The following is a 24,953-nucleotide window of genomic DNA, read 5'->3' as shown; positions in this document are numbered from 1 at the left end:
CTCCAAGGACCTCAGCAGCTCTCGTGATGACCTCGACCTGGGTCCAGACTCTCTCTCTCTCTCTCTCTCTCTCTCTCTCTCTCTCTCTCTCTCTCTCTCTCTCTCTCTCTCTCTCTCTCTCTCTCTCTCTCTCTCGCTCGGTACCGCAAGCGGCCAGTCTGCAGGTCTCTCTTTCTCTCTCTCTCTCTCTCTCTCTCTCTCTCTCTCTCTCTCTCTCTCTCTCTCTCTCTCTCTCTGTGCCGCTCACAACATTATGTTTTGTATGCACATTGGCAAGGTTGTTGCTCTCTCTCTCTCTCTCTCTCTCTCTCTCTCTCTCTCTCTCTCTCTCTCTCTCTCTCTCTCTCTCTCTCTTTCTCTCTCTCTCTCTCTTCAAAAATTGTGCATGCAATTAAAAAAAACCCGCTACATTCCAAAGACAACCTTGCCAATGTGCATACAAAACATAATGTTGTGAGCGGCACACACACACACACACACACACACACACACACACACAGAGAGAGAGTGGGCGAGATAGAGAGAGAGAGAGGCAAAACCGTCAAGAAAATTTGTGCCAAAACAACATTTGCTATTTTAGAGGAACAAGTGATTCGTCATACTACAGTGGCAAACATAGAGCTCATTACCTTATCTACGTTGTTCATAGAAATATTGGATGAGACAAGCAAGGCCCCTTGACAAATCCACACTTCAATAAATTGGACTCTACCTCTTAATCATGGATAATATAACTATCAAAAATTGAGAGGGAATTGGAAGAGCCAATCTATTGCAATGGGGCAGACAACTCCGATTGATTCCCTTCCTCTCCTTCTTCATGCACGTAGCCATGATAAGCACACTTTCTAGCACCATGGGAAGGCCCCATGTTTGAAAGTCATACGGACAATGGCGATAATCCAATGAGTCTTGATCCCTAAGCGTACTATTTCAATGTGAATTGGGAGAACCAACCTACAATATTTGGAGAGTAATTTGAGAGACCATCTATCGTATTGTCTACCGTATTGGGGGAGAAAACTAACAAAAAGAGTCTACACACTTGGACTGTTCAGGCTTTCTCCCCTTCTTCATGCATACACCCATGAAAAATCTGTTCTTGACATCATAGAGAGAATCCATGAGAGAAGATGTTCTGAAAGATATACAAAAAATGCTAAGAGACCTTCAAGAAGGACTCACAAACTCCAATTGTGTCATTTCATAGCTAATTCATCCACCACTGATGGCTATTAGATTTAATACATATTAGTGAAAGAAGAAAATGGAGGATGCAATGAAAGGAAAGGTTTGTTGTTTTTTATAAAATGGATCTATCTGATGAGCCTTGAATTCATGTGCACTCTATCTTTCCTTCATTGGGGCGTACTACTCCAATCAACATTGTGATGTATTGAGGGTATTTTATGCTTGCATTTGGAAGTAAATCAAATGAAAACCATAACTGCCTTAGGTACAATAATCCAATCAATATTGTGATGTATTGGGGGAGTACTGTACCTAGTAAATAAAATGAAAAAACTTATGCACTTATTATGAACTTGGTGTTTTTTCTCTTGATTGGCAGAAGCGTTAATGAGGATAAGGGACACATGCCTTTGTCTTCGTGAATCTCCAAGTTATTCCTCCCATATGCGTGCACGTCAAAAGGTTGCACGAAACTATCGTCGCCAGCTTGCTATAAAACGTACGGCATACTTGCCAAGTGATACCTTGCCATCCTCGACAAATGACCATGGTCATGGTAGGAGTCCCTCCACGAATGTGGAGGGTTGTGTCAATGGTGATGTTTTTGTTCCACAACCCCCTCTGCAAACGGTCATGCAAGGACAAGGACGAAGACAACACACTCTTTTGTGTTTGGATGCGAAAAGAAGATATCGTCGACAACATGCAAGGCAACGCACCTCCAACATAAGAGAGCAACGCCATCAACATGATGGTCACTTTTTCCCTCTCATAGGCACTCACAATGAGGAGCAAGCCCCTTATGTTCATGACACATCACTTGGAGGCATTGCTTGCATTTTACATACCTATCCCTACATACAAGGGGTTCACCCTTCCATGCTGCCATTGACACATGTCTCATTACATACAGATTATACAGGAACTATGTCCTCCTCCTATGGGTTTTGCGGTGCACGTCTTTGGCCATGTGAAATGAAGAATGAACATATGACATCTACAGGAAGATATTGTTGCAAAGGTGGGAAAGTATCCATCTTTGCTCTTGCAGGACCACCATATGTATTGGAGATGCTACTCAATAATAGTGATGCTATGAGTAGTTCTTTCAGAAAAAACATCAGGAGTTACAACAGTGTGATGGAATTTGCATCTCTTGGAGCTACCATTGATGAGACATTGATGGGTAGATCTGGTGCATATTGCTTCCGTGTACATGGCAGTCCGTATCATCGGATTGGTTCTTTGTTGTCACATGAAGTAGGGGTGCCAAAATTTTCACAGATGTATGTATATGATACTGAGCACGAGGTTCAAAATCGTATGACTTCCTTGGATGGTTTGGATTTTTCCACTCTTGAAGCATTGTCAATGATGATGCGATCATGTAATCCATATGCGAATGCCTTCTACAATGTTGGTGAATGTTGCGTGATAGCCCTGGTGTGGAGATCAAAATGACAATTTGTGAGAATAGAAATACTTCCAGGTAGTACTTGATACCTGTTGGCAATGAGGTTGCTGTCATTATGCCAGGTCAAGGGGAAGTACAAACAACTGGCCATCGAGACATTGTGATACATTGTCAAGATGGAAGGTTGCAGAGGATTTCAAATCTACACAGGTCCTACATTCCACTGCTATATGTTTTTCTGTTTCCACGGGGAGAAGATGGGTGGCATGTCAAGATTCCTGATGCTAATGTGCATGGCCCTTTGGATGCCTTGGTTGGTCGACAGTGTGTCACTCAATGAGAGTATTATGCATATCGGCTACAAGTTTGTGCTGATACAAAATCATGCTTGCTTCACAGGGGTCGTTTATTTCAGCAATTTATGGTTGATGCATATTGTGCCATCGAGGAGTGTCGCCTTACATGGATTCGTAGAAATCAGCAGACGTTGAGGGTAGAATTGTACACAGGCTTGGCTGACATGGTGCATTTGTCTGAGAGTGATGTTGTTCTTGGACGGTCTGCGAGTCGAAGAATTGTCTTACCCTCATCTTTTATAGGCGGTCCTCAGCACATGTACCAATTGCATCAAGATGCAATGGAAATTGTCCGTGCAAAGGAAAAGCCAGACCTATTTATCACATTCACATGTAACCCTAAATGGCCATAAATAAATGAGGCATTGCTTCCAGGACAGGTTTCCGTCGATCGACCAGACATAACCACCAGGGTTTTCTTCCTAAAACACTCGAGCATGATGAAGTACATCTTGAAGAAAGGCTTACATGTCTGTCGTAGAGTTCCAAAAGAGAGGCTTGCCACATTCTCATACATTATTGATTATAGATCCTCGATGTAAGACTCAATCAGTATTTGACTACGACAAGATGGTTTGTGCAGAGCTGCCAGATAAAAATTGATTTCCAATATTGCATGATATCATAGTTAGTTGTAACTTTCATGGCCCATGTGGTGGGTTCAATAGTAAGTCACTTTGCATGGTTGATGGGCATTGTATTAGAAAATATCCACGTCCATTTTGTGAGCAAACAAGCATGGATAATAATGGCTACCCCATTTATGCACGACAAAACAATGGCTTCACCGCAAAGGTTAGGGGTTCTACTATCGATAACCAATGGTTTGTGCCATATAATCATGTTTTGTCAACACTATTTAATGCACATATCAATGTTGAGGTATGCTCTACAATTTCAGCTGTCAAGTATGTCTACAAGTACATCTACAAGGGGCATGACAGGGCAACTGTAAGATTCCATACGTCAGTACAGGATACAGAAAGGGAGAACTTTGATGAGATAAACATGTATACAGATGGACGCTAGGTATCCGCATCTGAGGCTTGCTGGAGAATTTTTTAATTCCCTTTGCACAAAGATGCCCCAGTTGTCCAGAGATTGAGTGTGCATGTTCTAGGTAGTCAAATGGTGACATTTCGAGATAATGACAACCTTAATTATGTCTTGCAAAGAGAGGGTGCAGAGAAGACCACTTTGATAGAGTGGTTCCTACTGCAAATCCTACTGCAAATGAAACTTTGTACATTGATTTTCCTCAAAAGTCGGTGTGGAATTCTGGTTCCAAAAAATGGACGAAGAGATGTCGTGGGGACCCTATTGGGCGGATGTATTTTTTGCAGCCCTCTGCAGGTGAACGATATTATGCCCGTTTGCTTTTGACTATTTATAAAGGATGCAAATCATTTAAGGATTTGCATACTGTAAATGGCGTATTGTTCCCAACATTCAAGGCAGCATGCATTGCAAGAGGTATCTTGGAGGATGATGGGGAATGGTTTGGTTGCATGGAGGAAGCTTGCAGTACACATACAGGCTTGCAGTTGAGACATTTGTTTGTGACCATTCTATTGTTTTGTGATCCTTCCTTCCCTCATCTCTTATAGGAAAGATTTCAACATTTTTTGTCTGAGGACTATCAGCACATATTGGAGTCAAGATACGAGTCCTTGTGTAAGGATATGGGTCCTATGGGAAAGGCCACCGGCACGGTCGGAAATGTGTACGCTAGGGGGAGGCTATAAGATAGCACGGTTGGGTGGAGACTAGCACACGCATTACCACCGCCCTTTCACTGGTATCCGAGCTATTTTTGGAAGGAGGTTAAAAGCGGCTTGCATGTGCGTGCGATGCCCTACTTCTCCCCCATGCTCCGCAGGCAGCGACGTGTCCGTTGTGCAGCAAAAAGAAGACAGACACAGTTTCATGTGCAAGCAGCGCGTGGACAACAACGACAGCCCCATCTTGGCTGTGAGCGTAGAAAGGCCCGCTTAACCCTTGCATGAAGGACGGTTGAACCCACCCCTTGAGGGTAAGAGGCCAACACTTTACCATCAAGCTATTGGCCTTGTTGTGTATAACAAGGAAAGATAGTCTACTTGTGTTGAGAGGAAAACTAGAAGGAAAGGGAAAGATTCAAACTTCAAGGAAGTAGCTTTACCCTTCCTTTTCAGTCCGTGGAGGAAGGCAAGTTTTCCTCCAAAAATTCTTTTTTCCTCAAGGAGGTAGCTTCAAAGTGAAGAAAAGCCTTCACAAAATCGATGAGTTTTTGTGAAGAATCATCAACGATGTTCTTACAAGGAACGACAAGTGAAGCGCTCAACTTCCCACAAGGCGAGCTTTGCATGCAACGCAAATCGCGGAGCATACAAAACACAAAGACTTCAATTTATCAAGGTACAAGTTGTCGTTTCTTTTTCTCTCTTTGAATTAGTGTGTGTTTATCATGGCCAGTGAGGATATCCCACCTACACACACGTTTGATTTTGAGCACGTAGATCAAAATCAGGGCACCACAGGTGCTGCTGACACTAATATGCATGATGATGATGATCTAGGAGATAATGGGCTTGTAGATATGGCTTCTTTCAAGACTTTGGAACATCTCCAAAGCATACTTGAAAGAAACCTCTCTGCACTCAATGCAAATGTTACCAATCTTACAGAGTTACTTGTGAAATTTATGAATTCACAGACAACTCAAGGAGCCACAAGTGGCACGGTTCAAGGGAACCAAGCTCGCACGACTCAAGGAGTCCAAGAGACAAGTGCTGCAGAAGGTAGTAGTGCATTACTTAAGAATATCACCATTCCTGAGTTTCACGGGGAAGAGCGTGATTACAACATGGATGCGATCAATACGTTCTTACACAAATGGAGTGATATTCATAGATTGAGACACACCCCGGATATAAAGACGGCTGTGGAAACACGTCTATCTCGTAAAGGCAAGGCCTATAAGTGGTGGATGACATTTCCAATAGATGCTCGTCCTCCGTCTTGGGCTGCGTTTCAAGCTTCTTTCTCCAAAGAGATTTTGGACTCCAATGAAGAAGATAAGAATTGGTTAGCATGGGATGCATGCCGCATGTCTGGCCTCTCTCTCACACAGTACCTTTCAAAGTATCGAAATCATATTAAAACTAGAAGGTTTAGATGAATTCCAAAAGATACGGGGTTTTAATAGGGGTCTTGACAAAGACTATCGTCTTCATGTCAAGACCCAACATCCAAAAACTTTGGAAGAAGCCATTAGTCATGCACAAAGATATATGATGACCAAGAGAGGAAAGGAAATGTTCCCTATTCTAAGAATACTTTTGCTAAGAGCAATGTGGCTAAGAGCCAATGGCGAGGTAGATCTCTCACACGTTCCAAGAGGAACAAGAGACAATCTACCTCTCCATGCCCACAAGAGGCTAAGAAGCCTAAGCATTCATGAGATACTCTGCGTGGGTCTCTCAGCACTGCTGATTTTGAGCGTGCAAAGAACCACAATTTGTGTTTTAGATGTCTTTCGGACCAACATCACTAGAAAGATTTTCCTCTTTTGCAAGGCAAAGAAAAAGCCATGCACACGGTGCAACGCCTCACATTAGATTCATCTCCTAAATATTGTGATGTAGAGGTTCTTCATATGGAAGAAAAGCACAAGTGTTGTGTGCCTACTTCAATGTGGCAACCCACCTTTGGCCCCCATGATTTGATTCACATGCATGGCACTATTAATGGACAACGTGTTCATATTTTAGTGGATGATGGTGCAACTCATAACTTCTTGAACTATAAGCTAGTCAAGAAATTGAAGCTTACACAGACTCCCTGCTCTCACATGTATGTGGTGGAGCAGATGTCTGGGAATGATAAAGAAGTATGGGACACACTAGTTCAAGGGGTTGAGCTTATTGTTCAGATCATACGATGACCCTTGACTTCCAAGTTATGAACATGGACCGTGCTGATGTAGTTTTAGGACGGGAGTGGCTGCATGGTTTAGGAACCACATTGCACACTAGTTATGAACACAACTCCTTATCCTTTATGGCCAATGGTAAACATATGCTTTTGCTTGGTGAGAAAAATATACCATTTGCACCTCTTATATATACAGCCGAGCTTTCTATTTTGCAGAAAGAAAATTTAATAGAGGAAGTCTTTTTGTGTTACTGCTTGTCTCCAAGTCTTGTGAATTCTCAAGAGCAAAGTGCGGTGAATTCTAGTAAGGGTATGCAAAGTGCAATGAATTCTAGTTATGGTATGCAAAGTGAAATGAATTCTAGTAATGGTATGCAAAGTGCAATGAATTTTATTGATAAACAAAGTGTTAATAAATCTAACGAGCAAAGTTCTCTCAATTTTTATTCTATAGAGCAACGTGCAACTGTTGTAAAACAAACATTACAGGAATTACAAGATTCTCCATCCTAGCATAACTCTAGTTTACTTTCTCCTTTTGCACGGCAAAATCTGGCTCACTTACTGGAGTATAGTGATGTGTTCTCAAGTGATTTACCACTGGGTTTACCCCCTACACGTGATGTGCAGCATGGCATAGATGTCTTGCCTGACACTAAACCGGTGAGTAAACCACCTTATCGTATGAGTGCTAATGAAGCCAAGGAGGTTGAGAGTCAGTTGGCTGACTACCTCGCTCGTGGTTTCATTAGACCTAGCACTTCGCCTTGGGCATCACCAATTCTATTGGTAAAAAAGAAAGATGGTACTATGCGCATGTGCATAGATTATCACGGATTAAATGCAATAACCATCAAGAACAAGTATCCTCTGCCTCGAGTGGATGAGTTGTTTGATCAACGCCATGGGGCAAGATACTATACAAAGATAGATTTTCGTTCAGGATACCACCAGGTATGTATCCTACTACAAGATATCTCCAAAACTGCCTTTAGAACATGGTTCGGGCATTTTGAATTTTTGGTTATGCCTTTTCGTCTAACCAATGCTCTAGCTACATTTATGACACTCATGGATAGTTTCTTACATCCCTATCTTGGAAAATTTGTTGTTGTTGTTTTCCTTGATGATATTCTCATTTACAGTAAGACTGAAGATGAACACATAGAACACTTACGATTAGTATTTGAACAGCTACGAGCTCACTCGCTGTATGCTAAGCAAAGAAAGTGCAATTTCTTTGATACATTATCTTGGTCATGTGATCTCTTATTCTGGCATCAAGATGGACACTGACAAGGTCGCTGCCATTCTTCGATGGCCACATCCCAACATGTTGAGGAGCTTCAAATATTTTTAGGCATGGCTGGATTTTATCAACAGTATATCCGTGACTATGCCAAAATCATTGTTCCTATGACGGATCAATTTAAATCAAAAGGTAAGACCTTTTCTTGGGAAGAAGCCCAAAAACGCAGTTTCGAACAGCTCAAGGTAGCTATAGCCACTGTTCCCATCCTAGCAATCGTCGACCCACTTAAGCCGTTTGTGGTAGAGACCGATGCTAGTGATAAAGCCATTGGTGCGGTACTTCTCGAGGAGGGAAGACCTATAGCCTTTGAAAGTAAAAAGTTAGATAGAGCTCAACAGAATTTTCTGTCTATGTGAAAGAGCTCTATGCAATAATTCACGCTTTACGAAAGTGGAAACACTATTTATATGGTGCCGAGTTTGAAGTAGTTTTTGACCATGAGAGTATCAAATGGTTTACTACTCAAACAAACTTGAAGGGCCATAAAGCTAGATGGGCAGAAATCCTTCAAGATTATGATTGTAAGCTACGATATTGCAAGGGGCGATATAATGTAGTAGCAGATGCACTAAGTCGGATGCCTCAGATTAATTCACTTGCTTTTACGGAACTAAAGAGTGGATTTTTGGAGTCACTACGTGGCAAGTGTGCACAAGATCACTCATATGCTAAAGTGTGGAGTGCAGTTTTAAAAAGGGATCCCTCACACTCACATGTCTTTGAACAGCCAGATCAACATGTCTCTGCACGCGTAGATAGAAACTCCAACACACAGAGCTCCACCCCTACTCAGGAAGAGCTTAAGCGATGGAAGAATTTTTCCATTGATGATGGCTACTTACTCCATAAAGGTAGAGTATGTGTGCCAAAGGACTCAGACACTAGACGCCAAATCTTATTTGAGTGTCACAATAGTCCAAGTGTTGGTCATCTAGGTATCCATAAGACGTATGCCTTAGTTCGACGTCAATTTTATTGGGCGGGATTACATCATGATGTTCAAGAGTACGTACTAAACTGCCAACAGTGCCAAGTTAATAAGGCAGAGCACCTCAAGGTAGGTGGCCTTTTACATCCTTTAGAGATTCCACAAGGTAAGTGGGAGAGTATCTCTATGGATTTTGTAGTAGGACTACCTACTACAAATCGTGGCCATGATGCCATTTGGGTAATTGTAGACCATCTCACAAAGATGGGTCGATTCATTCCCACTAAGACTACGGTTAAAACATCAAAATTAGCACGGCTATTTGTAGAGCATATATATAAACTCTATGGTCTTCCAGCTAGTATCATTAGTGACAGAGATCGAAAGTTCGATAATCACTTCTGGAGAGTTGTGTTCCAAAAGTTGGAAACTAAACTTAATCTAAGTACGACTGATCATCCAAAAACGGTTGGTCAAATAGAAAGAGTTAATCAAGTGCTAGAGGATATGCTACGAGCATACGTTAGCAAGAAGCAAACCAATTGGGAAGACTACTTACCTATATTGGAATTTGCTTATAATAGTTCAAAGCATGCGACTACAGGGTTTAGTCCATTTATGCTTTTGTATGGATTTCAGCCTAGATCACCCGTTACGGTGGGGTTGGCTAAGGAGAAGATACAACAAGCGAAGGATTTTCTCCAAGACCATTTTGACATGGTTTGAGTTGCTCGCCAGAATGTTAAGCAAGCTCAAGATCGATATAAGAAGTATGCAGATGAGTAGCGACGTCTTGCTACTTTCGAAGAAGGAGACAAGGTTTTCCTCAAAGTTCCGGAGCATTCAAAAAGTCTAAAGACGGGAAAAGTTGTTAAACTTTCACCACGCTATTGTGGACCGTTTACCATTCTCAAACGTATAGGTCAAGTGGGCTATAAGTTAGCTCTTCCAGAGCACTCACGAGTTCATCCTGTTTTCCATGTTAGCCGTCTACGAAAACAGCTAGAACAGAATGATAATGTCATTGACACAGGTGTGGTGGTTGACCTTATCGAACCGCCAAGCATTCCTCATGAGCCCGAAAAGATTTTGGATTCTCATGAGCTTCGCACCAGACATCATGTCAAACGACAGGTGTTGGTAAAATGGCTAGTAGACCTAAAGAAGTTTCTACATGGGAGAATGTCTCCGCACTTAAGAAACGTTTTCCTACGTTCGTTTTCGAGGACGAAAACGATTCTCCAAGGGGGTGGTAATGTAAGGATATGGGTCCTATGGGCAAGGCCACCAGCACAACCGGACAGTGTGTACGCTAGGGGGAGGCTATAAAATAGCACGGTTGGGTGGAGACTAGCACATGCATTACCACCACCCTTTCACCTTGGATGGATGTGCACAGGTTGCTGAAGGATATGCATTGAGAGATTTTTATAACATTCATGGTACATCTGGGTGAAGTTCAACTGAATATCCTGGAATTCCAATGCCTGATGAGCGCTTTGTGACACGTGATGAAAACAACTTGCTTTTCCAAGAACAATGCTTTGATACCACACAAGAGTCACATGGTGCTTTCTTTGTCTTCACTAGATGTATTGATAGGTTGCATTTATTCAGAATTGGATCAAGATGTGGGCCATGCAGAATACTTCAAAGAGTGAGCAATCCTTGCTTCCAAAAACTCAGATGTTGATATTCTCAATGCTAAGGCCTTGTATGCAATGAAAGGTGATGTTGTGCAATACTCTAGTGCTGACTCTGTGGTGGAAAACTCGATGCAAGATTCATTCTTATACTCTGTGGAGTTTTTAAATGGGCTAAACATGGGTGGTCATTTCCAGCACAGTGCTTGGAGTTAAAGATGAACGCCCCAATAATTCTACTATGAAACCTTGACCCAAGTCGAGGTCTATGCAATGGGACACTCTTGGTGTGCAAGGCATTTCACGGTAGAGTTTTAGAGGCAGAAGTTATTATAGGTACACGGGTTGGGACCAGGGTTTTCATCCCTCGAATATGTTTTGTGCATTCTCGCACCGATTTGCCATTTGTTCTTAGACAAAGACAGTTTCCAGTTAGATTGGCTTTTTGTATGACAATAAATAAGTCACAGGGCCAAAGCATTGTCGTATTGGGCCTATACTTGGTGACACCGGTGTTCACTCATGGACAATTGTATGTTGCATTGTCACGTGCACGTTCAGCTGCTGGAGTGAAGATTCTCCTACGTGACGTTGATGTGAACGAAACAACTGCAGTAACAACAAACATTGTGTACCATGATATATTAAACAATGCCGTATGAAGGCTCCAATCCTTCTTATCTCATTGTCTTCCTCTTTGTGTATGTTTCAACTCATAAAATATTTCATGAATTAATTTTCTACCTCTCTCCATAACATATACTAAACTATGTCGTGTGAAGGTTTTTGTTCCTTCCTCACATTGTCTATTTTTTGGTTTTCATTTGGCTATATAGATCATGGATCAGGTTTCTTACATCTCCGAGGTGTCCTTTTTGTTCAATGTAGAAGATCATCCACATCATGGTATGTTTTTGTCCACCGTTAAGGCATTATGTGGAGACTTATTGTGTTCCTTTTGAGACCTTGATTTTCTTTTTGTTTAAGCAGAGCCACGTTTTTGGTGCGCACCTTTGCCGCATGAAAAAATTGTTAGGACCATCCGCAAGCACTACAAGACCAGGTGTGTGCGCATGAAATCAGGAATTCTCTTGGCATAAAGTAAGATTCATGGATTTTTTTTGTTTCTTTTTGTGTTGTGGACCTTAGGAAGTTGCCACCTATCGCTATTTTTACATTGCGTATTTTGGCGTACTCCTTCGACATTGAGTACGATGTCTACTCGGTAAGGAAGGAGTGTGTGTCTTCCCAAGATGAAGATGACCCTCAGTGGTTTGCTAGATATGAAGGATACTCCATTCCCAATGATTGGGAGTACCTCCAGAGTTCTAGGTTCTTTGAGTTGATCTACCAAATCTACTTGCCTAAACAACTTGCATGTTTGGCAGTTACATACATAACTGCAATAACTGGTACGTGTAAATTACTGGATTGTATTATTTAAAAAAAAACTCCCTTTTTCACTACTTTCGTTTGTTAATCCAGGAGATAATCAACCTTGGGATGGAAAAACAGTCCTTAATTTAGGAATGGAGAAACTCTGAGCCAATTTCCAATTGCATGATGAAGCGAGCTACATTGATAGTGCCCCTTAGATCATTTGTGGCACTTTAGTGTCCTTGAATGAGTTTGTTTCTATGACAAACAACTTTGCCATGTTTGTGATCCATTTTAAGCAATGTTCTTTGAATATCTAGATACATTTCTGAATGTCTTGATGTTTACTATGACTTTTCTAAATCTATGCAATAGAGTTTTTGACTTGCAATTTGAGTTCGAGGGATCCAAGATATTAAATTCATATCTTAGAGATTTTTGTTTGAGCACAATAATCCTCACATTTTTGAGAGGATAGGTTGCTATGTTGAGAGAGAGAGAGAGAGAGAGAGAGAGAGAGAGAGAGAGAGAGGTGCGATAAGGAAGAGAGAAAAATCATGCATGTTACTAGGAAGTGTGAGAAAAACTCTAAAGTCTCTCGGTGCCTTTTCCTGAACTTGCACCTCTTAAGCTTTGTGTAGATTATGTTTTTTGGTAAGATAAGATGCTATGTTTGTAATATTGTGCAAGGGATTGCCTCCTTCATGGTAGTTAACACATAATCCAGCTTTATATGCATTGTGATGTACTTTTTAATGGTACAGCTATGGAAAACACTAATAACAATGCCATTGTTGAGACCGAGTCTGATGGTATCGAGTCCACTCCTCCATGTTTGCCAATGTTCGAGTGGCAAAGAGAAATGCTCGATGTGTGGGATCCTCTTCTATTGATCCTGTGGTAAATGGTGGGAACGACCAACTCATGGCTGCATTATGGGACTTCTTTGCCCGTAGTGAGTCCAGGCAGTTAGACTTTGAAAGACACTTGGAAGCACTTTTGGAGGTGGCTCAGCAAGCCAATGGCCAACAAATTGTAGAACTTTGCAATGAGGTGCGTCTATGTGCACAACGCTGCAATGGCGGAATGACCCACGTTGAGGAGAACCAACTCGACATGCTGGTGTGCATGGAGAAACAATTTGAATCAATGCAAAACTCAAACATGCCCAATAGGGAAATCGGAATCCAAATTGATGCACTTAAGGACCAGGTCCTTGCTCTAGAAGGAGAAGTGACACGGCTCAAGGTTCACCTGAATCGATTGAATGCCTTGATGACAAAGATGGCTCGAGCTTCTAATGCCGGTGCCATATAACAACGTTCAACCTTGGCTACTAGAAATAATTGAAGCACATACTTCTGTGTGATAATTGTATTCACTGTCTTGATGTACTAAAGCATACCTTGCTTTGAACTACGTTGGTAGGGTAAATTAATGAACATGTTGTTTCATTTGGTTTTATGCTTGTGTTGCTTGATCTACATTTCATGAAGCCATAGATTATACTTAAATTAAGTTTTGAGACCTTGGTTGAGATGATATTCGTGTCAAAACAATATGAAGTACTACCTTTGTGGCTTGGGGACATAAGGTAGCGTGTCGCTAGAAAAGAGGTTTCAGTCACTACAACTATGTAGGTTTACAAGTAGGAATTGTCTTGCTCCTTTAGATTTGGTTCACTTTTTGCACTCTCGAATAATAGGGAGGCACTTTCTAGACCCCATTATTAGTTTGACGTAATGACCATTGTAGACAACTTCAGACTGGGGTCATGCACATCAAACCACTTCAACTAGATGTTTTATTGTATTGATGCATATACACATGCCTCAAGTTTGTTTTCGTTTTGCAAACAACAAATTTCCTCCTATGAAACCCTTTGATTTGAAAATTAGGGACCATTTGGCCCCTGTTATGATGTGTATCCACCAAGGACGTATAATTTAGACCTTGTGGAAGGTTCAAACAAGATGGTAGAGTTTGTGGATTTCATTTGCAAAACGGGTCTTCGATGTATGATAATTGTAGCGAATTTGGACATTATTATAGTTATTATATAGTGCCAGTTGAAACTCCACCAAAGCATCATTTGCCACTAATTATTTTGTTTGTTTCCTAAGAGTTTTGACGTTTTCCATGGCGTGGACAATGTGAATTATGAATAAAATCTTTATGTGTTTGAAGGTTTATTGGTATTACATTTGGAGTTATTTCTTTTCAAAAAAGACATCAAAATCTCAAAACTAAGTGTTGCCTTCTATTTTAAGTTGTTACATATGTGTGATATGTCTCATGTTTTCTCATCTCATTTTGTGGGAATGTTAAATTTTTATGGCTTATGTATACATAAACGAGTAGATTTATGTAACAACTATGCTACATGTTTGTGAGTGATCGAGAGCTAAGATTTTGACACAGATTTAAGAGTTGTAGTGGTATTAATAGTGTGCTCTTTTGGTTTGCACCAGCATATGGTTCACATACTATAGTTAGCATGTTGATTGAATTCTCTATACACTTCGATGGTCATGAAAAGCTGATTTTATGATGTTTCTTGGATGGGGTTGAAATGTTCTATTTATAGATGCCACATCAAAGAAGCCATTGGAGACTATCTACATTTAGCTGGATGCTTCATCATCCACCATTTCATATCTATGGTAACATCTAAGTGCATCCTTTGTAAAATTTTCAGGTTGGTGTTTAAACTGACAATTTTCTCATGTAGATCCACTTGGTTGGAGAGGCCCACTCACTACGCAAGATGTAGTACACATTGTTGAGAGCTTTGAAGTTGTTAGGTAAGGAACATCAATGAAGCACAATGCTTTTTAATGTTTTGATTGGTTATTAAACTTATTGTACTTAACCTGTTGGCTTGCAGGAATCACTATTATCGTGATAAGATTTTAATGGAAGTACATGAGTTTTTTGGTGAACTACAAGGATACTTTCAAATCAGTGTGGCTTTGAATCATAGTGCAGGTTCAGCTCGCATACGGGTTCGCGAGCTCGGAGATCGCTTGCCGGCCAATGCAGAATACTGTTATAGGGATAAGTTTGAAAATTGGAGGATCGTATTATACACCCTACATGAGGGTCGTCGTCGTTTTGGTAGGAGCATTCGTTGTGTGGGCCCATGGGTTCTACGAGTACCAAATACAACATCCCGAAAGTTGTCGCTTTGAAGTTGCAAATGTTTTGTTAGTTAAAATTTAGCGGCTTTCAAAAAACTTTTTCTTTAGAGACGAATATTATGTTATGCTTGCAAAGACTACTTATACTAATGGAAGTGGATTGTTATTTTTCTTTTAGTTTCCCTCTCCCTCCCTCCCTCTCTCTCTCTCTCTCTAAAGTTAAAAAAACCATGTTCTTCTTCTACTCTCTCTCTCTCTCTCTCTCTCTCTCTCTCTCTCTCCCCCAAACGTGCAGTCTTTTAAGTTTATGTTCTATAGTTGCTACATTCATTCAATTCTCTATGCACTTTCTGTTGTCGCACAAAGTTGATGTGATTTAGGTTGATACCATAAAGCATGTAAAACCTTATTGCACATAATAAAGCATTTAAGGTATGGTTGTCACTACCTTGAGTTGGATGCATGAAGAATACTGACACATGTTATCCCTTTAAAGAAAGGGGTAGAGGGGACTACCCAAAATTGAATGATACTCCTTGACCGCAGCAACGCGCGGGTCACATACTAATCTATACTATATATGAAGATGCTTAAAATCTTCAAAGAAGGAGAGACCCTCCATGTGTCATTCACTCCTTCACTTAAGAGAAAACCTTATTAAATCTTTCATTTCTTTGAAGCTTTCAATGGTGGAATCTGTGAACCTTTTCAACCTTCAACTTTTAACTTTTCAAGTAATAAAACAAGGTCTAACTCTACTTTTTCATACTTTCTTTTTCCTTTTGAAAGCTAATTGAAGGATGGCTACCTTTTCTTTTCGGGAGCCAATGTCAATAAAAGTTTAGAATTTAAAAAATTGTTCGTATGTATACTAACAAAATTTTACCGATTTACTTTATTAAGATGACCTTGGAATCTAGCTAAGATTTTACAATTAATACACTGAATCCCAATTTTAATTGAATAGCGGCCTCGAATAGCTCAAAAATGGAAAGGGCTGTGTGTGTACGCACACGCGTACATGTGTGTGTGTGTGTGTGTGTGTGAGAGAGAGAGAGAGAGAGAGAGAGAGAGAGAGATCTCAAAGAGAGTGCCAATACTTTTTTCTTGATCAAAATAATTTTAAAGTAAATCTATGGAAGCTATGACGATTGTGATTATATATGTGTGTGTGTGTGTGTGTGTGTGTGAGAGAGAGAGAGAGAGAGAGAGAGAGAGAGAGAGAGAGAGAAGCCTCTCGCCGTTGCCGTTTTGTGTGTGTGTGTGTGTGTGTATGTGTATGTGTGTTTGTGTGGGTGTTTGTGTGTGTGTGTGTGTGTGTGAGAGAGAGAGAGAGAGAGAGAGAGAGAGAGAGAGAGATCATGCAAGAGAATACTGAGAGAGAGTCTCTATCCAACATCAGAGACGCCAACTGGATAGACATACACACACACATACATCATCAATGTGCAAGCTCTGTAGAGTGTGTGTGGTGTGCACGCATGTGTGTATGTTAGTGTTCAAAAATTCTCAAAAAGATGCAAAGTTCTCTTTAGAATAGATTCAAACATTAATTTTTGAAAAATAATCGGTATTTTTTGCAATTTCTCTATTTTTTAATGATATTCAAGCATATTTTCTCCTTCTTCCCCTCCTTTCAACCGGCTATTTTGATTTCATAACCAGCTCAAGGCTATGTTGAGGCACACTTTCCATAACACTGGTGTGTGTGTGTGTGTGTGTGAGAGAGAGAGAGAGAGAGAGAGAGAGAGAGAGAGGGAGAGAGAGAGGCCTCTCACCTTGTGCTAAAAAAAACTAGGCTTAGTGTAATCTTCAAATTCTTAGGTTCAGCTCCAACTTTTCAATTTGAAGGTGAGAAAGCTTACAAAATTGAGAGAATTTTTTTTGAAAGCCTTCAAATTTAGTCAATTTACCTCTAAAATTTCTCATCTATAGGTTTGCCAAGTTTATGGGGGGAAAAAAATCAAGCATTGCTCTCTGGGGGGGGGGGAGAGAGAGAGAGAGAGAGAGAGAGAGAGAGAGACTCTTGAGTCCTCAAAAACTCAGTATGAAGGTAAATTTATTAAAGAGACTAAAAATTTCAAAACCGATAGATCTCTCCATGCATCATTTGTTAGAGGAGGCTGCACCTACCTGAGGAAAATTTGGTGCATTTGCCAGCTTTCCATGTAGCCCAACTTTGTCGTTGAGAGAGAGAGAGAGAGAGAGAGAGAGAGAGAGAGAGATTTGTGGCTCCTATTGGATAGAGAGACAAAGAGATAGAGAGAGTTGTGGCCATTGTGTGCAAAATCTTGGCTAGATTCCAAGTCTACGTTGAAGAAAACTGACAAAATTTTACAAGATTTAGAGTAAAATGCTGACATACTTCAAATTATGACCTAAAAACTCGAAGAGTTTTAAGTGTGTCCCAACTTTCTTTGGTTAGGGAAATGTATTTGGCATGCTTTGGTTACAACTACAACTTTTGCAACACCTCATTGTAGAGAGAGAGAGAGAGAGAGAGAGAGAGAGAGAGAGAGAGAGAGAGAGAGAGAGAGAGAGGAGAAGAAGAAGAAGAACTCTCCCTTATGAAACAGCTTAGTAAGGACTCTCCATAGGCCCTATAAAGGTAATTTAATTTAATGGGTCCTTATCGCTTAACACAATTGCCCACAAGTTGGAGTCATAGCAGGTTGCTTTGGCTTATGCAAAGAAGCGCATGCCAATCGGGCATCTTACTTGAAGTAGCCAGTTTAGAAGGAGTATCAAGAATGTGGAGGGTGCTTGGAGCACCCTCTAAGAAAATAGAAAGAGTCACGTCATTATGCATGTTCGCTACACATCAAGAAAATCAAAAGCATATGGGCCCCACGTCAGGCAAGTAAAGGACCCAACAATGGTGCTTTTAGAGGGCCTATAGGGGAGCCCTCTATTCACTTCACCTTGTTACAATTTAAAATTTCAGAGAGAGAGAGAGAGAGAGAGAGAGAGAGAGAGAGAGAGAGAGTCCCTACTAGATTACGTGTGTATGAGAGCGAGAAAGTCCATACTTGTGTACACCACTTAATTTTTCATCTTGTCACGAGACCGGTTTGTTAAGCAAGCCCTTGTTATGGTTTTGCAAATGGGTTCAAACTTTCCTTGTAGCTTCCTAAGGTCATTAAGGTACTTCTTGAGGGTTAGGTTGTAAACTTTGCATATGGGCTAGCCACTTTGCTTATTTTAAGAAAAAACGCACTGAAAACGCACTTTGTATGATAAGCTGAACCGGCAAACTTTTTGCCCTATTCCTCATGGCTAGGTTGAGCTTATGGTACAAGATGGTACAGCTGACTGCCAACCAATATGTATAGAAAAAGATTGGGGGAAAGAAGCCTCTATCTCTTCATTGTAATGTGTGTGTGTGTGTGTGTGTGAGAGAGAGAGAGAGAGAGGGACATGGGGGATGAAAAAGAGTACACGGAACAATAGCACGAGGTCTTAAGATCCATGCTACAAGTCTTTGACGATTTGAGTTCACATACACACTCACACAATGACATTGGAAGAACAATTGCAAGTGCTTTCAACTTTATATCCATAGTCTTGAACTCAAGTGCACATTGTGTGTGTGTGTGTGTGTGTGTGTGTGTGTGTGTGTGTGAGAGAGAGAGAGAGAGAGAGAGAGAGAGAGAGAGAGAGAGAGCGCATATGATAAAAATAAATCGACACAAGGGACGATACACACAAATTGAGCACAACTTTTTTGTGGTGTGTTGTATGGGGGTGTGTGTGTGTGTGTGTGTGTGTGTGTGTGTGTGTGTGTGTGAGAGAGAGAGAGAGAGAGAGAGAGAGAGAGAGAGAGAGCACATATGATAAAAATAAATCGACACAAGGGACGATACACACAAATTGAGCACAAATTTTGTGGTGTGTTGTATGGGTGTGTGTGTGTGTGTGTGTGTGTGTGTGTGTGAGAGAGAGAGAGAGAGAGAGAGAGAGAGAGAGCTTCATTGAAAAATCACTATTAAAACTTATGTATTATTTGACGAGTGTTGAAATTAAGAGCTATTACCAGTCACCTCAAAGATCTAGCCAATAAGTTTTCTTTAACTCAAGATGTATGTGTGGGGAGAGAGAGAGAGAGAGAGAGAGAGAGAGAGAGAGAGAGTCATCAAAGGTGACGCTATAGAGTACTTGAGTGCATGCAATGGTGCATAATTCCACGTTCATTCCTGTGTCGTGTTGGTGTTATGGTCATTAAGTAGATTGAAAAATGTATTATTATATATGATAAAAACTTTATACATTGATAGAGCATCCATTGTATAATTGATATTACATGATAAGAACGTAAATCCAACATTGATCTTTTTGTGCTTTGAAACATAAGTTAGTTTCTTAAAAATAAAGGCCATGTTTTTTTTCCTGCCGCAACAACACGCGGGTCACATACTAGTACAGCAAATGATGTGGTGGAAGCTTGATGAAACTTGAAAGATGACGTAAATTTTTGCCCTTCTTGATGAATGGCAAAGTGTACAAAGGCCTTTTCTAGGTGAAGGGCAACGAACGAAATTCTCCTTCCCCCCAAGAAGTATAAGGCCATTGTCAAAAACAAGTGGTCAGACAAGCCGAAAAGTGCAATCTTGGGCGGTGTGCGTGTCACACACAAGCGGATAAAATTACATTATTAAAACTGACGATTATGACTAGAACTTGGAAATAACTCCGCATGTCTCGTAGGAGCTCTAAGGTCGAGACTTGTGCGTACATGTTTCACGCCTTCTATTTTGCTCGTCCGTTGCTTTCTTGTCATGGGCAAGGGGGTGGCCCTACTTCAACTCTATCTAATACGGAGTCTTAATGACCAACGGTAGCGAACTCGTTGCGGGGATCTCGAGGAGGACGAACAACGGAGAAAAAAGTCAGCGCATTGACCCGTGATCCCCTCGGGAGACTTGAACCTGAGACCTCTTGTTCGGCACCCGTATGGGGTTGCTTGCCCCCAAGGCAAAACCACGCTCTAATATAGTGAACTTGTACAGGGGCAAAAGTAAACATGGACCAAATAAGTAAACAAGGGCAAATCGAACGACGTTCGAGTTTCGCGAGAAATGTGCTTCAATTTAGCGTCGTAGATCTCACTGCTTATACTTCATTCAATATCCCGTGTTAGATAGTGCTGAGGGTAGCGTTGGCTTGCTCCGCCCACTCACGAACATCCTTGCGACCAATCGGTTTTTGCCAAGTCTTTCACACACGTCCGCCTGACCAATCGGTTTTTGCCACGTCTTTCACACACGTTCGAGCGGACGTGTGTGACATAGGCCTAAGGGCACCCTACTTGGACGCGCCTCCCTCCACGACACTAAGTAACACATGACATTAAAGAGAGGGGGGTGATGGGATCGACGGCCCGAAAGTGAACGCGGAAAGCTCAAGGCAGATTAAATCCGATTGTGCGAGAAGCTCATAAACCCGGACGCACGACAAATCAACGCGAAAATGTGAACGAGCGTCGGCTCAATCCGAACCCAAGACTTTGTCGCCCAAATTGAGATACATGAAGTAACCATCCCACCCGCGTGCAGATGTTGTTACCATGGCCCATTTTTTTTTGATTTTTATTATTAAAACATAGACGTTGCTCGAATTTAATCTATGGTGGGGTTTAGTTTTTAAGTGTCCATCTACATTGCAATCTCGTGGATTTTTGTGCGCTCACTTCTCTGTCCTTGATCCCTTAAAACCCCCGCCCCCCCCCCCCCCCTCTTTAATGCTATTTGTTATTTAGTCCTGAGGCTCCCTCCCTTTCAGATTCTTTCCACAAGCCTGAGGCGAACTCTTTTCAAGCCTGGGGTGGACTCTCCAATCTCTCTCTCTCTCTCTCTCACACACAGACTCTTTCCTGCTCAGTGTACATTGCTCTCTCTCTTTCTCTCTCTCTCTCTCTCTCTCTCTCTCTCTCTCTCTCTGTCACACACACACACACACACACACACACACACAGGCGCTCAGATTCCAAGTACCTGGACTATGAAGAGGCAATGGCCTCTCCAGCATCTGGCAACGGGACATTTTCTGTTGATAATCCTGTTGGGAGCCAAATGGAGTGATGCGGGCGCAGCATCGCCTCTTGCAAGTAGCAGCAAGGCACCAAGCTCTTCAAATGCATATGCCACAATCTTGTATGTAGGCACACCCAGGGACTATGAATACTACATAGCCGCACACGTCCTGCTGCGATCACTGGCCGCTCTCCATGTCAACGCAGACCTCGTCCTCATCGCCTCCCAAGACACCCCTGCCCGATGGATTAAAAACCTGTAAGTCAATCTCCAATCAAAGCTTTTTTTATCAAGAGAATGGCATGTCTGTTGAATCAAGAAAATTTGGTTTTTTTGGGTCCTTTTCTTCTGGTTGGTTGTGCATTTTGGGTGATGTTTTGAAATGCCCACCAAGAATGATTGGACATTGGGAAGCTGAGGAATTTCATGTGCATCCTTGAAATAAGACAGTTTTCTAGGGAGAGCAAGAATATGTGGGACCATGAATTATAGTGGCAGAGATCGACATTCACATGGATGCCGCTTGGAATCAAACTCAGGGACTCATGCACCCACAATAAAAGCTTTGCAACTTACTATTGAGATGCAATGCCATTGCCCTGGCCTTTGATTTCAGATTGAAACAGACCGAAGTTGAGTTGACTTAGGATGGACCCCCAGAACAATACCTTTGTTTTCGAATGACTCGGCCCAAGGCTAATAATTTGATTGGACTTTGGCATGGTGCGCTGGTATCATCGCCCTTGCCCTGCAGAATTGTGCATATAGGTTGGAGCCTGCCTTTGAGAGGCGTAGATTTTGAGTTTTGTGAGAATGGTGTAAGCAATATCTAGCATAGCAAGGTATCATAGTTTCAACCTGTTGATTCTCAGAGAGATGTCTAATTGTCTGCCTTAATGTGAAGATGTGCTTAAGGATGCAGTGATTTCCTTGCCATGCGATGTTTATTTTTTGCCTTCAATACTTTGGATTCTTTGCGTATTGTTGTTGCCATTGGTGAGAGTGAGGGTCCCCTGAAAGCTTCAGTAAAGGAATTAATGTTGAATTATACATTTATAGGCCTGAATATAGCCATTTTTGTGCATATGTTTGTCTAAATCTCTTGGGGTGTATTTTCAGTGTTCAGGAAGGGGTCCGGGTGGTTCAAGTAGAAAACATTCCGAATCCATATGCACACCAGAATGGATTCAACAAGCGCTTCATTTTCACACTGAACAAGCTGCTTGCTTGGAAGTTGACAGAGTATGAGCGGGTCGTAATGCTGGATGCTGACAACTTGGTCTTGCACAACATGGACGAGCTTTTCCAATGTGGGCAATTCTGTGCCGCCTTCATCGATCCATGCATATTTCACACAGGGCTTTTCGTGCTTCAGGTGATTTTGCTGCCCATTTCCATAAAAATGCTGATTGTTCATGTACATAGTGCTTAGCAATTGCTGCTTTAGGAGCACAATTGATGTGCATAGATCAAGTCCCGAACTTTTGGACTAGTTTGAGTGTGTGGATTGATGATAATTGGAGTCTTATTCTTCAGTTATTGCTTGTTTTCATTGCAGCCATCCCTGGATGTGTTTAATGACATGGTTCAACGCGTGATGGCAATGGCTGAGAACAGAGATGGTGCGGATCAAGGGTTCCTGACAGATTATTTTCCCGACTTGCTAGACATGCCCATGTTCCATCCTCCAAGCAACGGATCCAGGTTAGAAGGGAAGTTTCGGCTACCTTTTGGCTACCAGATGGATGCATCATATTATTGTAAGCTATTTTTCCTCTTCTCTTATACAATAGGATAAGGTGTTGGATAAGTTGAGATTATGTGGTGGTTATTTTGAATGAACAATGGAAATTTCGTGTTTAGATTTGCGGTTGAAATGGCGTGTTCCATGTGGACCAAACAGCGTTGTCACATTCCCGGGAGCTTCTTGGCTTAAACCTTGGTATTGGTGGTCCTGGCCCATTCTACCATTGGGATTGTCTTGGCATGACTTGCGAGCATCCACGGTCGGGTAAGAAATTAATTGTACAACAAATCTCTTGCCTCATTTCATAACAAGAAATTTCTGTATCTACATATGAATTTAGTATATACATATTTATGTAAATGTATATGTATGTATATACATATACATGTAGGTATGTGTATATGTATGTACACATACATATACGTTTACATATACCTATATATGTAGAGGTAGTAGAGATCGATATGCTAAGAATTCCTCTAAATCTTTGTTTCGATGAATGAGCTAGCCATGTTCCTTGTGCTTTGTGTCGACAGGTATCAAGAAGAGTTTTTACCCCTTGCTGGCCAAGCCATCCTATACATAGCTGTGATATTGTTTGTGATAGTGAGTATGTGGCATGGACGGCACGATGAGGGCTGCAAGGTCTGTATACCAAAGAGCGTGTGGGCAGATTACGGCCCCTACATCCAAAGTTTTGTCGAAAAGCTTTTGAAACCCATGTGCATTGTGGTGAGCTTACTCCTGCCAATGGCCATGGTGCCCATAGCATCGTATCCTCTAATGGGATGGGCAATTGCAATGCTCGGATCCTTGGCTTTCCTAAGTGCAACTATGGATTTGCTCCGCTTGCCCCTGGTGGCGACATTCACACCTTGGCTATTATCCTTGGGGAGCTTGGTGGTTATGGCTTCCCCTTATTACAGAAATGGGCTAATAAGAGCCTTGGCCATTATGGGCTATGTGGGTTTTGCGACGCCATTCTTATGGTGGGCTTTGACACAGGTTACCAAGAGCAAGAATGTGCACGTAGAAAAGGAGCCCTCAAGGTCACAAACAGTTCTAATGAAGATTTGCTAGAGATGACAATGGCACTATCAAATACTGAACTGAAGTGCTAATTTGGACCTCGGATGCCTGAAGCTATTGCAATATATGCATAGAAAATGGAGCAAAAAATGGGTTGCTTGCCCGGCTTCACATCTAGCTAGATTTTGATAGTGTGATGTGGGGGTGCCTTTGTTTAGAGACAGAGAGCTATCCATGATTGCAGTAGAGCTGGTGAGAGCTCAAAATGATTGCCCACATGATTTACTCCATTTGAGTTCTCTTCTCAAGCACACATAGCTTTACAAGATTATTCTTTACACATCTACATTTTTGATGTGTTATGTTGTAGAGTTGGACGTTTCATTCTTTTAAGGTGAACTTGACACTGATTTTTGTATATGTTAGAGCCCCCGCCCCCGACCCCATCACCGTGCCCCTTTTCTCATGACAAGTTATCCGAAGCATCTTTTTCAGTTTATCCTTGTTTTATGCCTTCATGGCATCTATGTCCAAAGTGGCATGTAATATGGATGTACTTAATGTTTTCGGGCACCACTCCGTGAAACATCTTCAAATACAATTGAATTTATCAACAAGTATATATACACATAAGCATATAAATTTACACCGGTAGAGACAATTAAAAGTAACTAAATATTGAACAATATTAAACTTGCAAGACTTGGGACATGTATTTAGGTCAAAGCATTCTTGCATCAAAAGAAAAAACCATTATTCTTCATGTGTAATAAAAAACACAACATAGAATATTAAATAAAAGTAAAAAATATTACACCATGAGCAGTGGTCTATCTTCCTAAAAGAAATGCACTTCATATAAGTATACATGC

General features: G+C 41.3%; 1 protein-coding gene across 1 annotated transcript; it reads left to right on the top strand.

Moving 5' to 3' along the window:
* Positions 1-21,047: 21,047 nt before the first annotated feature.
* Positions 21,048-24,489, top strand: LOC147442552 (putative glucuronosyltransferase PGSIP8). Its single transcript, XM_086528706.1, has 5 exons — positions 21,048-21,563; positions 22,425-22,680; positions 22,864-23,065; positions 23,169-23,316; positions 23,589-24,489. The coding sequence occupies exons 1-5, from the start codon at positions 21,274-21,276 to the stop codon at positions 24,130-24,132; spliced, it is 1,440 nt and encodes a 479-aa protein (XP_086384832.1). The 5' UTR covers positions 21,048-21,273; the 3' UTR covers positions 24,133-24,489.
* The last annotated feature ends 464 nt before the right edge of the window (positions 24,490-24,953 follow it).

This window comes from Adiantum capillus-veneris, chromosome 14 (genome assembly GCF_014529385.1).
Source record: "Adiantum capillus-veneris isolate H3 chromosome 14, ASM1452938v2, whole genome shotgun sequence".
NCBI classification, from domain to species: Eukaryota; Viridiplantae; Streptophyta; class Polypodiopsida; order Polypodiales; family Pteridaceae; genus Adiantum; species Adiantum capillus-veneris.
Note: the sequence above shows the minus strand (reverse complement) of the source record. Positions and strands in the feature narration are given on the sequence as shown.